This window comes from Heterocephalus glaber, unplaced genomic scaffold (assembly GCF_053883595.1).
Source record: "Heterocephalus glaber isolate CG9 unplaced genomic scaffold, H.glaber_assembly_v1.0 deba00001600, whole genome shotgun sequence".
In the NCBI taxonomy this organism is placed as follows: domain Eukaryota; kingdom Metazoa; phylum Chordata; class Mammalia; order Rodentia; family Bathyergidae; genus Heterocephalus; species Heterocephalus glaber.
The window spans coordinates 3,116,274-3,130,897 of NW_028258372.1; the positions used below are offsets into that span (position 1 = coordinate 3,116,274).

Here is a 14,624-nt window from a genome sequence, read left to right on the forward strand (position 1 = left end):
ACATTAGGAATAACAAGAGAGGAATAATAGTAGCTAATAATGAAATAGAACAATTACAGCAATAGACGATAATAAAAGTTATTTGAAATTTATGAATTATTTATTTCTGGAAATTCCCATTCAGCAGTTTTAAACTACAGCTAACCTGCAGATAACTCAAATCCCAGAAGGCAAAACTGCAGATCAGGAGGGACAACTGAACCTCAAAGACTAATCAGGCTGGTTCTCTGTACATTTACTGATTTCCTTCTGAAAAACACATTTCATGTGGCTGAGGAAACACATCATGAACAGCATGAAACTGAGACTAAATAATGAAGTGAGCTGCTTAAAGAGCTTCATTGCTCTACCAGGAGGAAGTAACTCTTTATTGCAGGATTTATTTAATCATACATCATTGTTCCATTAACTTTGAAATACCTGGGAAAGTAGAAATTCTAACACTATCAGTAAATGATGGAGAATCTTTTTAAAAAATTTTTTTATTTTATTGGTACCTTTTAGGTATACAATATAATGACATTCATCATTGGAAATTTGCACCTTTACATAATCTCTCTTGGTTCTTTTTTTTCCCCCTTCCCCTGCCCTCCCTTCAATCCCTCCATCCCTCCCTATTTACAAAGACTTTGTTTCCATTTTTTCCTTTTCTCATATTAATTCCATTCCCTTCTTTCCTTTCCCCTCCCCCTCCCACTTCCCCTTCCCCTTTGCCCCTTTTCGTCCTATTTCACATTATCTATTATACCTTTTAGTCCTTATTTACACTTTCAGTTTCTCACACTAGACAAACTATTCGGTATTTACACATGTGTGTCCTATTTATTTCCTTAAGAGTATCGCCTCAATATGCATCCATTTAGTTATAAATGTTTCTAATTTTTCATTTTTTATGGCTGAGTAGTACTCCATTTTATAAAAAAATCCCACATTTTCTTGATCCAGTCTCCAGTTGATGGGCATTTGGGCTGTTTCCAAGTTTTAGCTATTACAAACTGTGCTGCTCATGAACATGGGTGCATATATATCACTGTGGTATGATTCTTTTAATTCTTTGGAGACGATACCCAGCAAGGGAATAGCTGGGTCAAATGGGACTTCCAGTCCTAGTTCTTTGAGGTCTGGAGAATCTTTTTTAACAGGCTGTCAATCACTTCTCACTTGGGAGTGTGTGAATTTTTTTCTTTCATTTGGATATTTGGCAGTAGACTAAAAGTTAATTCTCTAAGATATTCATTAACTCCATGAACACACAAACATGGTAGTATGTATTTTTTTAAAATAAAATTGAATTCACTCTTGAAAAACTTTTCTAGGACTATGTAAAAATGAGTAAATAGACTTTTAAAAAATTTCTTTATATGATTGAGAAGAATTTAATTATAAGCTGGCTGTTTGGACTACTTATTTCTCTCTGGTGATCTTTTTGTTTAGAAAGCTTCAAGTATAGGTTTGAAATTTTAAAAATACTCTAAAAGAAGTATCTTTTGAACAACAACCAAAAACTAAAGAAGATGCAAAATTTTAGTGACTGTCAAATTCTTTGACATTCTTTTAATTTTCTCTCTTATATTTCTAAGATATATTAGATCTTATATCTTAGGTCTTAGATCCATGTTAATTCCTTTTCCTTTGTTCCATGGGACTTCATGGAATAGAGGTTTTGTCAAACCTGAGCATGCATCATCCTATCCTAACATGTAACTACATGAACTTGACTTCTTCTCAATAACAGGAAAAAGAGGGAAAATCTGTTGTATTTAAACTGCTTCCCAAAGTGAAGCTGAAGTCTAAAACCAACTAAGCAACACATGGGAGAAATATAAAAAACAGAGAGAAAAGATGTGAACATGTGTGTGGGAAAAAAATCTATGAATGTTCACAGGATGCGAAATATTTTAAAGTAAAAGCATTTTAATAACATGCATCTTGAAGCTTAAAATGCTTTTCACTGACTGTCATCAGGGATGCTCATTTCCTGGCAGACTCCTTTTGCAAATTGACAGTTATGTGCATAAAGAAGTTACATATTATTCATATGTGGGTTGCAAATCCGAAAATTATTCAAGCAATATGGGACACACTTAACACACATTTAACCTCAGGAATGTGATTTTGAATTTGTCATTTTCCAAATTAAAAAGGTCTTGGGTTGCACTCCTAGAAATGTGCATTTTGGAAACATTTCCTGCATTGAAACTAATTATTTGAAACACTGACAAGCACCCAAATAGCCGTAATCCCAGCAAGAGGGCAAAGGTGGGATTACCTGAGGGTGGGCATGCATTTAAACATGCAAGTCTGTCCCTCAGTCTACTCCAGGTACCTGCATACTTTACAATCCTGAGCTACTGAAAACAATGCTGATACCTTTCTCAGAGTAATGCACTGGCTGAAAATATCTACATTATAAATGTCCTTGAATTTCTCCTTTACATTGAGAAAATATGTGAGAGATTAGCATTTAATGAAGATTGCCATGAATACAAGAAAGCAATGACCCTTAAGTTTCATTTAGCATGCTCTTCAGGTACATCCTCATTAATTTTAAAATAATAAAATCTCAAAAATATTTTCATTTCATTTCATTTCATTTTGTTTTATTTTATTTTATATATTTTGCCACTGGAGGCAAAATAACCACTGGAGGTCAAACCCAGAGCTTCACAAATGCTAGGCAAGTGTCTGTTGCTGAGCTATACCCCCAGCCTTTTTTTGGGTTTTATTTAGTATTTTACTTTATTTTTCTTCCCAGGTAACTTTCAAAGTGAGAACAACCCAACCTTCCTTCTGAAATTGCTATCGTGCCTACAGTGTAAACGACTGAGGGACTTCAGAAGGATGAGATCCCTTGTCCTTAAACTGGACATCTGGGGAGGAGATGCATCATGGGTGAACTGCAGGTGCACACAGGTGTACTTGAACCGTGCTGTCTTCCTGATGCAACCTGGTAGTGCCTCAGTGTTCAGGTGGGTTCCCCTGTGGTGCCCTGGCTCAGAGGCTGCGTGCTCATTAGGAGCGGGGCGCTCACTGACCTTTTGGTGCTCGTGCTGGAGATGGGCAGGTAGTCCATGACGGCGATGTACACGTACTGCTTGGCATCGTCTATCACACTGTAGATGGCATCTATGTCAAAGCTTCTGTTTTTAGGGCAAAAGAGTTTGGGAGAATTCTGTGAAGACACAAAGACCAAAATATTGGAGCATTAATTGTTGGCATGAGACTGGGCTTGGAACCAAATTATTGCAAACCTACTTTCTGCTTCCTGATCAGATTAGGTGAAGCTATTTTTGTCTTACTGATGTTGAGGCATGAAGACATGAAGCTTAGGTGGGATGGGTCTTTAGTCTGTCCTTTTAGACTGTTTCAAGACAGAATCTTTGTTTTCATTACACACACTCCAGCCTCGACCTTGTAGATTCCAGGTTATGCCCCCATCATCCATAGCTATTCATTTTCTCTACAGCAAGCAAATTATTCTAGATATCATTTCACCGAAGGGTTGATGTGGCCATGAAAATAAGAGATATAGAATCAAAACTTGTTATTTTTTCCCCTGACTCGTTCAGGAAGAGTAGTGTTGATTGTATATGAAGATCATCCATAAGCCCACAGGAGAAACTGAGTGAGTTATGAAGATGCCCAAGTTCATCAATCCACCCAAAGAAGAAGGATATTCTGCCAGACTTCAGCAAAATGAAAAAAGAAGCAAACTGTGCTTGTGGTATTTTTTCATGTTGCTTGAAGTTTCCATCTTAAAAAAATATGATGTTTTTAGATGCAGTTTCTATAGCAAGGGAAAGCTGTGCTTTTTTTTTTTCATTATTTTTTCACTGGACAGAATTGCAGATAGTATTCCCTACAGTTCCTGTCTTTCTTGGACAAGCAGTACACTACAGCAAGTCTAGAAGCACAAATAACTCAAGGAGTTGGACACCTAAAGGCTGAAGAGATGGTATCTGGGACTGCTCAGAATAAATGAGACCACTGGCAGTTGAAATCTGTAAGTCACTTCCGGTTACAAGTCCTGTTCCGCATCGGTAGTAATCCCCACCCCAGCCCAGAGGTTCATGAGATGGGGTTCCTGAAACAGATACATGTGGTAAGAAAGGAGGATGCTGAAGGTGGCCCTCCCTCCAGGCATCACTGTCCAGGAAATTCTCCTGGCAGGTGAGGAGCATGGTGTGTTTTTGATACCTTATTTTTTCTTTTGGAATGGAGACAAGCTTCCAATTTCAACAATAGCAACAATATACATTCAAATAACAACAACATTGCTAGTCCTGTGCTCCCTCCCCAGCACACAGATGTGCAGGCACCCATTTGTCACCAAAACAGACAGCACCTGCCTCTCTAGGGCTTCTGGGAGTGGTCCCTCCCTCTTCCTTCTGATGGCCAGTTCTCTCATGCCGCCACCAGTGCTGTTCAGCGGGCTTTGTAACAGTTTCCTAATCCACTACCCAACGTGTTCTGGTCTCCAGGAATGCGGCCTGGGAGGGGTGTACCCATGGCTTTTGCTCTACTTTTCCTTATTTGCTGGCTACCATGCTATCTGAGTCCCTAGAATGAAACACTCACCACCCCATGGCTCTGTTCTTATCGTATCGGCCTCTGGCCGTTTGCTCAGCTGGTCCCTCCAGCTGATGAAAACATTTTTGGCCACCAAAGGTCCTATTGGCCCTGTTGTCTAAATTCCAACTCAAATATTATCTCCTCCACGAGACTTTTCTTTAGAAACTCAACCGCACATTGCCTCTCCCACCTCTGTACTCCCATACTATGTATTTATTTTTTTACCGTCCTGTTGGTGTACGGTTCAATGACACTAAATACATTCACAGTGTTGTTCAACCATTGCCACCAGCCATCTGCAGAATTTACTTACCTTATTTAGCATATTCAAATTTATACTATAATTACTTGTAATTGTCTCCCCTCCTCAACTACATTGTTTCTAGTTTGATTTTAGGAACCTTATTTCATTCATTTTCTTTTTTTTTTTTTTAATTTGTGGATGAATTTTTAAAATATATTTTAAAAATTTTTTATCTTTTTGTTACTGCGGATTGAACTTGGGTCCTTGCACTTTTGAGGCAGGTGGCGGAACCACTGAGCTAAATCCCCCGACATTATTTTATTCATTTTCTTACATTCATTAAAAATTAAAGATCGAAATCACTTAATTTCCTCAGCCTGCTGGGTCTACTTTAAACATGTTTCAGGATACCATAGAGAAGCTAAGGATTTTATCTCTGGACAGGCTCCCAGGCTAACTCCAAAATGTGTCTAAGTACCCATGTTTTTATTCCAATGGAGAACATCCTGAATTTCATCACATGATCCCAGAAGGGATTTTATTTATTGGTGGGCTCTTTACATTTGCTATCATCTCACAAGCAGTAGTCTAGAGGAAAGAGCAGAGCTTTGGTGACACAGGTCCCATTCTAGCCCTTACAGCCTGAGATGTCCGTCTTGGGTGGTCCCTTACACTCCGAGTCTCTGCTTCTTAATGGGGCCAGTAACAGTGACCTGCTGCTCACACTGGTTTACTCTGAGGCTTCTTAAGAGCACGGTTTGTGCCCTTGCTGGATCCTGTGCCCCTCTTCTGAGCTTGCTTCTGTTCCATCAGAAGGGTTTCCAAGTCCTGCCATCCTCTTGGACCACACGGGTACCTGGCATGCGGTGACTGATCGAGACTGGGTCCCTATTTTGTGGAGCTTTGTGCTAGCACACGTCACATGCTGTTGTGCTCTTTGCCTACATCCTTATCTTCTAGTTCATGAGCTGTTTGGTTGTCTGTGCCCCTGCACCTTGTACCATACACATACATGTGCTCAGTATTTGTCGAGTGAATGTGAAAGCGTTTCACACATTAATAAATGTTGAGGGTTTGTCTGACACCACACTCCAAACCCAGTTGGAGTTGCTTTATTCTAGGTATTTCCAAACATGTATGAAGAGATGTTTATCAGCATTTATCCACCTTATTGTTTCCTATGGTCCCACTGCCTAACACAATGCCTAGAACTTGGCATCTGCTCCGTGTGTTTACAGAGAACGAACGTTTACTCACAGCAGTGTCCTTCCCCGGGGGGCTTGTCAGTCACCTCCTGTGTGTTCCAGACCCTCGACCTTTACAAACAGCGCCTGTCTGCAGTAGTGTCATATACATGTTTGTTCAAGATATAAATGAATAAATTACAACATAGGAGAATGATCTACTACTCTGGCACAGGATTTTTTAAAAATAGGAAATCATTATGAAATAAATAAAATTAACTAGTTTCAGGTGTATAATGAGAGAGAAGGCTGTTAAGTTCCTTCTTTGCACGCTACTGTAATTTCTTGACCCTGGCAAGGTGCATTCTTTGTTTCACAGTAAAGTAGGAGAAGGAAAATAAAGATCCTATTCTATATTTCAGCTCTGTGATAATCTTTTAGCAATCAAAAACTTTTGAGGCACCCCATTTCTGGGCTAATCTAGGTTATTCTCTTAGATGACTAAGTGCCTTTTATGTGCATGGAATGTGTTTTGCATACTCACTCAATACTCGCCTTTTAAAGACCTTAGCATGGGCGGGGCTGTGGGGAAAGAGGAACCCTGCTCCACTGCTGGTGGGAGTGTAGACTGGTGCAAGCACTGTGGAAATCAGTATGGAGATACCTCAAAGAACTAGGACTAGAGGTCCCATTTGACCCAGCTATTCCCCTGCTGGGTTATCTTCTCAAAAGAATTAAAAGAATCATACCACAGTGATATATGTGCACCAATATACATAGCTGCACAGTTTGTAATAGCTAAAACTTAGAAACCAGCCCAAGTGCCCATCAACTGGAGACTAGATAAAGAAAATGTGGTTTTAAAAAAATAAAATGGAGTACTACTCAGCCATAAAAAATGAGAAATTAGAGACATTTATAGCTAAATGGATGCACATTGAGGCGATACTCTATTGATACTCTATTTACATGTGTAAATACCAAATAGTTTGTCTAGTGTGAGAAACTGAATGTGTAAATAAGGATTAAAGGTATAGTAGATAATGTGAAATAGGAAGAAAAGGGGCAAAGGGGAAGGGGAAGTGGGAGGGGTAGGGGAAAGGAAAGAAGGGAATGGAATTAATATGAGAAAAGGAAAAAATGGAAACAAAGTCTTTGTAAATAGGGAGGGGTGGAGGGGTTGAAGGGAGGGCAGGGGAAGAGGGAAAAATAAGAACCAGGAGAGATTATGTAAAGGTGCAAATTTCCAACAATGACTGTCATTATATTGTACACCTAAAATGTACCAATAAAATTAATTTAAAAAATAAAGACCTTAGCATGTTTTATTTAATGATTTCTTATTTTATTTAATGATTTCCTATTTTTAAAAAGTCTAAACTCTAATTGCAGAATGTTAACATTAAAATGTAATTAAACATGAAAAGACAACCAAAATGGGAGAAAATACTTGGATATCATATATCTGATAAAAGCCTCCCATCTAAAACGTAGAAAGCATTTTTAATTCAATGTTTTAGAAAACCCTAATTTATTTATTTTTGCTTAAATTCTTTTATTGGTACATTTTAGATATACAGTATGTTTACATTTATCATTGGGTGCTTGTACCTGTACATGATGTATCTTGGTTCTTATTTTTTCCCCATTCCCTGTGTGCCCTTCACCCCCTCCACCCTTCCCTATTTGTGTAGATTTCATTTCCATTTTTTTCTTTTCTCATAATTTTTCCTTTCCCTTCTTTCCTTTCCCCTTCTCCTCCCACTTCTCCTACCCCTTTGGACCTTTTCTTCCTATTTCAAATTATCCATTATTTGTTTTAATCCTTATTTACACTTTCAGTTTCTCACACTAGAGAAACTATTCAGTATTTACACATGTGTCCTATTTATTTCACTTAAGAGTATGGTCTGAATATGCATCCATTTAGCTATAAATGTCTCTAGTTTCTTGTTCTTTATGGCTGAGTAGTACTCCATTTTATAAAAAACCCACATTTTCTTTATCCAGTTTCCAGTTGATGGGCACTTGGGCTGTTTCTAAGTTTTAGCTATTAAGAACTGTGCCGCTTGAAAACCCTAATTTAAAATCAGGCAAAGTACTTGATAGATATTTCTCCAAAGAAGACATACAAATGGCCAGTGAGTACATTAAAACAAGCAAATTAAGACTACAATGAAATTCATTTTATACTCACTAGCAGGGCTAAAATAAAGTGGAACATAACAAGCGTTGGCAAGGATGTGGAGAAAATAAAGCTTTCAAATACTGCTGGTGGGATTTTAAAATGGTGTGGCCAATTTGGAAAGCAGCTTGATAGTTTCCCAAAACTTCCAGCGTGGAGTACAATAGTATCAGTAATTCTCCTAAGTACAAACCCAAAAGAAATGAAAATAGTGTTCAAATAAAAACATGTGCATGAATGTTCTTAGTGACAACATTCACATAGTCAGAAGGTAGAAACATCCAGATAGCCCCAACTGGCAGGCACATAGACGACATGTGGCATATCTGTACATGGGGAATACTACTGCGCCATAAAAAGAAATGAAGGAAGAGCTGAGGATGGTGACACATCTGTAATTCCAGCTACTCTGGAGGCTGAGGCAGGAGGATCACAAATTGGAGGCCAATGTGGGCAACTTAGTGAAGACCCTGTCTCAAAATAAAGAAATAACAAGGGACTTAGATGTAGGTCATTGGTAGAGTATTTGCAAGCACCAGGCCCTGGGTTCAATCACTATTTCTGTAGTTACACACACACACACACTCACGGGAGAGAAAGAAATGCAGGAAGCAGTGACACATGGTACAACCTGGATGAACTTCGAAAGCATTACATGAAAGAAGCCAGTCACAAGATTACATATTCTATTATTTCACATAGATGAAATGTCCAGAAAAGGCAAAGCCACACTGAGGAAGTGAATTAGTGGCTGTCAGGGGCAGGGGAAGGGAGAATGGGCAGTGATGGTGAGAGACGCTGGAGGTCTTCTTGGTGGTGAAGAAAATATCCTGCAGTTAGATGGTGGAGGTGACTGAAAAGCTCTGTGACTACACTCAGACCCACTGAAGTTGATAGTTTCAAATAGGGTTCATTTTATGATGAATAAATTATGTGTCAATAGAGGTGTTGAAAATGTAATTAATAACACACACTGGAAGTCCTAAAGAGGAATGTAATGTGGTGTCTTCTTCCACAGCAGTTCCAAGCTCTGCGGGATGTCTACTCCCTCACTAAATATACCGCAGTGTACACGACTGATGAGTGAATTAACTGAATAATAAACAACGAGAATGGAACCTGTCTAGCACCCACATCAATAAAAATAGACCTTGAACTACTAGTCTTTGTTCCTGAAAGCAAGGCATGACACATGTTTTTTCAAGGGCATACTCTTAAGGGCTCTGAAAAGAAATTTACATTACAAAAACTATCATTCTTATCTTCACTTTCAATGGAAAATGCAAAAACATTAGAACTATCTGACTCCAAGTTGCTATCACATAGTTAAATCTATCCAAGTACCTATTTGTGGTCTATGAGAAAATGAGAAATAATCTATATTTATACCATAGCTTGAACTTTATATTGAGCTATGGTATTCTCAATGATCTAAAATTAATTTTGGAACTTGTTATTTTTAAGGTTTTCAAATTTTTTTGTGTGTTTTCCAAATGTTCTTTTTGTGTTTAACTTTGTCTTCAGACTCTCAGCTTATAAAAAATACTATTTCATGATGATATACAACAAATATATTAAATTTAAATAAATTTGTCTTGGTATTTGTTTGGCTTATATTACTGAAAAAAAATGATCTGCATCTTGGAACTTTCCATTAATATTACTGCCAATAAATTCAGCCCAACATTTATGGCTGCTGTTAGAGAGACTGAGTGAATGAGGTGCTGGGCATACCAGCGATGAAAAGAACATGGTATACGATCGTCAGAGCCTTAGAGAATAGTCAGAAAGATGATTATGAACAAATAGTTATAAAAAATGTGAGAAATGTGAGAATAGAGGTAGAGCAAGGAGCTCAATTCCAGTAGCAAGAGTTTTCTGACTTTTATTTAGGATTTTACAACTTTTCAAAAATGGTTTTCAATTAATATCTGTTGCATTGAAATTTAAAGGCAGGCTTACTATTATTCACAAGAAATAGAAAATAAAATAATAAATTAAAATAAATAAAAAGAAAACAAAAGCATCACACAGTATAAGAGAATACTGAATAAATGTTTTGCAACACATTTTGTAGTTATCTCCTTGATAAAAAGCAAGTTTGAAATCGCCCTAGAATACAGCAAAGACCATACAGTTTAGTGGATTTTACCAAAGGCCTGAGACCTCTCTTGGTGGTAGATATGCTGATTTTTTTAAGTGTCAGAATTTAAAATTATGCAACAACCTCATTCATTTACTTCTAAGATTAAAACCTTAAATTCAAAATCCAGTGATTATCCAAACTTTGCTCATTAATACCTTCCCTCCTTTCCTCCCTTCCTCCCTCCCAGCTTCCTTCCTTCTTCCTCTTCCTCCTTTTCTCCTTCCCCTTCTTCCCTTCTCCCTTCTCATTTTTGTGGCACTGGGATGAGGCCCAGGGCCTTGCACACCCTAGGCAATCACTGTCACTGATCTATATCCTCAGCTCCAATTCATCTGCTTCTTGCTGCTTCTGGGCTCCTCTGCTATACCCCTTGCTTGGGACATCATGTTACTCCGTTTTCTATTGCTGCTCATATACAAACCGGAAATACTATTGGGCTTCTGGTATTACAGATTGTCTCATGATGCAATGAAAATGTATGTATGACATAATTTTTGTTAATAAAAGGCCACTGCAATGTGCTACTTGCTACTGCATTCTTGGCCACACTTTAAAAATTTATATTAAAAAAAGACTTCTCAAAGTTCTATTTGATGAAAATCCTTCATAGTCCACTTTGTGCTTTCACATTGATGTGAATTTGTTATTTAAGACAAACAACTTCAACTTGCTTTTCTACCTCTAGTACTGCTAAATGTTCAGATTGTGCTTTCCTGTGAACAGGCAAAAAAGAGACGCATACAATTCATTCTTTGCTATGATGCTCTTTAGCGACAGAAAAGTTGTTGGCCCAAGAGCACTGATACCAACCAAAAGAGAAATAGCAATAGTAAGGTAGGAGCATAGTTTAGAGAAGTTTCTCTGAGACCCAGGTCAATCTAGAAGTTTAATTCCATTCCGGTCAGACTCCTCAGGTCTCACCCCTGATGCAGCAGATCAAATCCCAGGCGGGATGGCTGGGAGGGAGGATTGTGAATCTGCATCTGAACAGACTCCCCAGCTGGTGTTCTGGTACTGAAGTTTGAAGGCTGGGGCTGCCTCTTCCCAGTACCTGCGAGAAGCCCGGGGTGTGGGGACCAGGAAATGAGGGCGGGCAGGGGTTGCTGGATTTCAGTGGAGTCAGAGGCTGGGGAGCTCAGTTCGGGGAGCCTTGTCTGGTGGAGGACCTTTGCCTGAGGGCCCCGCACAGATAGAGTAGTTTTGCAGAGGCCTGTTTCCTATACTCGGATTCCCCCAGACATGTCTCATCAAAGAAATGCACTGCTAGAAACACCTGGAAATCATCGATATAGGGCACAGAAGATGGGCGAATCATCACTGGTGTCAAAAGACCTGGACAGTGGTGACTTTCTTTGCACTTCCTATGCTATGGACTTTGTATTAGTAGAAAAGTTTCGGTATCTTCATTTGTAGAACGGCTGCAATCCCCTGCACACCTTACAAGGTGATTGTGGGGATCAAACCAGGTTATCGCTGGGGACAGCACACAGGTGAGCACAAGAGAGGACACATTTTAACTCTTCTGGGGATGGGATAGAATCAATCTATCTAATTCTGTTTTGCTCAGCACAAGCACACACTGAAACACTGCAACGGCAGGGAGGGTAGGAGGAAGAGGCAGGCACTCACCGACACAAATGCTTGAGATTTGGTTTCGTTCAACTGAAGTTGCAATTTCTTTTCATTGTCATAGACTCCATAGAGTCTCTTGGACCAGGTCTGAGGTACTCTGCTCTTGAATTTTAATGAACTGTATAAAGCAAATATCCTTTGTAAATCTAGGACCAGGCAGCTGCAGTTGTAGAAGATGACGCCAAGCTCTTTCATCTGTGAAATTAAAATTGAAAGCATCAATGTCATGTGCATCTGATGGCGTTAATTTCAGGAAAAAAAATGCATAAGAAAGCAGTACTAGTGACATCTTTTTTTCTTGCATTTGTTATTACACTGAAGTACGCAGCTATAATCACATTATGGTATACAGAAGTGATATGTTAAAATTTTTAAGTAGAAGTTTTGCTTGCTTTTTGTATTAGGTTCTTACAGATTAGCTCCCCATGTAGATGTATTCATCTAAATTTTTTCACATTGGTTCTTCAGATTTGTTTCTTTAGCACCAGTGTTTTTTTGTATGGATCCTTAAATCATGCAGCAAGACAAAGGTTGACCATTAATTGCAGCATAACAGAATGGTTACAGTCATGGCTTCTGGTCACACTGCCTGGAATTAGGCTCCAGCTTGACAAATTTCCAGCCATGCAACTTTGGACAACCTATTTAATCTCTGAACCTCAGTGGCTTTTTCTATAAACTGAAGATAAAAGCATTTATTCCATACAGTTATTTTGAGACTTAAGATGGTTAATATACATAAAAGGCTTAGAACAGTGCCTATCATGTGGGGCTTAGAACAGTGCCTATCACAAAAACATGGCAATTATTATTCTTACTAACATTGCACACACCTCAAGGGTAAAAGACCAATAGAACAGATTAAGAGATGATTCCGTACACTTCCCTCAGTGCACACATGAGGGAAGTAAAACTCACATAGATAAGTAAAAATACAAGTACAAGTTTCTGTGGTACAGAAAGATTGAATGTAGCTTTTCTCATTCCCAGTCAAAAGTACCCATAAACATAAATGCATGGGTTTCATTTGGCTCCCATTTCATGAGGCTGAATCACCAAGTGACTGGGTTTGGGGACCATTTAGAGTTGCATTATCATAACGGCTTGCCAAGTCCTCAGCTGCATGACTTTGGACAATCTCCTCAGCTTTTCTCCACCGAAGAAGCAAGAAGCGGCTCCTGACACCCGGTAGCTGGAACCTAACTCTTAATTGTGTCTTGTGCTTCCAGGATCTGGCATGCCACACACAGCTCGGTCTGAACTTCCTGTTTGATCATTCCACAGAACGCTGACATCACACAGGCTCACTCTCCGACCCTCCATGATGGCTTGAGACAGAAACAAGACCACGTGGTAACCATGACTGGACACACACAAAACAAGTGCTACTCAAGCTACCTTAATGGCCAGACATCTCAGGCCTGACTCACAGGCACGACTGCTTCTTTACTAACTGCAGCTCAGCTGCACTTCATTCTTACCCCACTACAAATGAATTGATTAAGATACCCAGTCATAGAATTGTCCCTGCTTCCGAACAGTGTCCAGTTTAGAACAGAGCCCTAATCCTTAAACCCTCCCCTCAATATCTAACAAAAGCCTGGATCCCGTAACATGTCCTAAACCAGCTTCCCGAGATACCCCACACCTTGCCATGGTGTTACTTCTCCCTTGTCCCAACCAGCAGGTGTTTAGTTTTCCAGTCTTCCTGTCCTTCAGTGGGAGGGCAATGACAACACTTCATTCTATTCCAGTGTCACAGTGTAACAACACATAGTCACCGACGCTCAATTTATGGACTTAGCTCTATCCTTAGCTGCTTTTCAGACAGAGAGACTAAGTACTCAGTACTATTCCAAATACATCAAGAAGTTGCCTAGGCAACAAACAAGCGATACTTTAGGGGGATAATTGAGTAAAGGCAATAATGACATCTATGGACAGGAATAAAGAACTGTGCTTTGGGATGAGGCTTTTCCTAGGAGACCCTAAATCTGAACAGTTTCTTGAACTGTTTTAAGCATTGTTTTGTCCTCTGGTCTCCACTTCCACTGTAGAGCTCATTTTGGACATTTACTATGGCATACTTTAATCTAGAAATCCAGTGACCTGAATCTTTAAAAACTAATGGAGGGCTGGGGATTTCACTCAGTGGTTCCGCTACCTGCCTTGCAAGGACAAGGATCCGAGTTCGATCCCTGGTACCAAAAAAAAAAAAAATTTGGGCCAGGGATTTAGCTCAGTAGTTCCACTGCCTGCCTTGAAAGTGCAAGGTCCTGAGTTCAATCCCTGATACCAAAAAAAAAAAAAAAATTTGGGCCAGGGATTTAGCTCAGTGGTTCCACAGCCTGCCTTGAAAGTGCAAGGTCCTGAGTTCAATCCCTGGTACCAAAAAACCAAAACAAAACAAAACAAAAAAAACTAATGGAAAAACCAGAAGTATAAAATAAAAGTGTTTATTTAATGACACTATGATTATGAGTGCTGCTTGTCCTTCCAGGCATAATCAGCTGGAGGGAGGCGTAGTTATGAACATGCTTAGTCCCCACGATGCTCTGCACACACCATTTGTCATTATCAAGGCACAAGCAGACCCTCTTTTTCTGAGCCTTCTCTCTAGGTTTTTCTCCAGCTACTAATATTTCTAATAACTGTATTCTG

At 39.2% G+C, this 14,624-nt stretch overlaps 1 protein-coding gene across 5 annotated transcripts in view; it reads right to left on the bottom strand.

Moving 5' to 3' along the window:
• The window catches only part of Pld5 (phospholipase D family member 5), a 365,640-nt gene that overhangs the window by 19,141 nt on the left and 331,875 nt on the right, over window positions 1-14,624 (bottom strand). For all 5 annotated transcript variants that reach the window (XM_087194269.1, XM_004853520.3, XM_087194270.1 and 2 more), the window contains 2 exons: window positions 11,961-12,158; window positions 3,036-3,172 (listed from right to left, as the gene is read on the bottom strand). In XM_087194269.1, coding sequence (XP_087050395.1) covers window positions 3,036-3,172; window positions 11,961-12,158 — 335 coding nt within the window. The remainder of the gene's footprint in view (window positions 1-3,035; window positions 3,173-11,960; window positions 12,159-14,624) is intronic.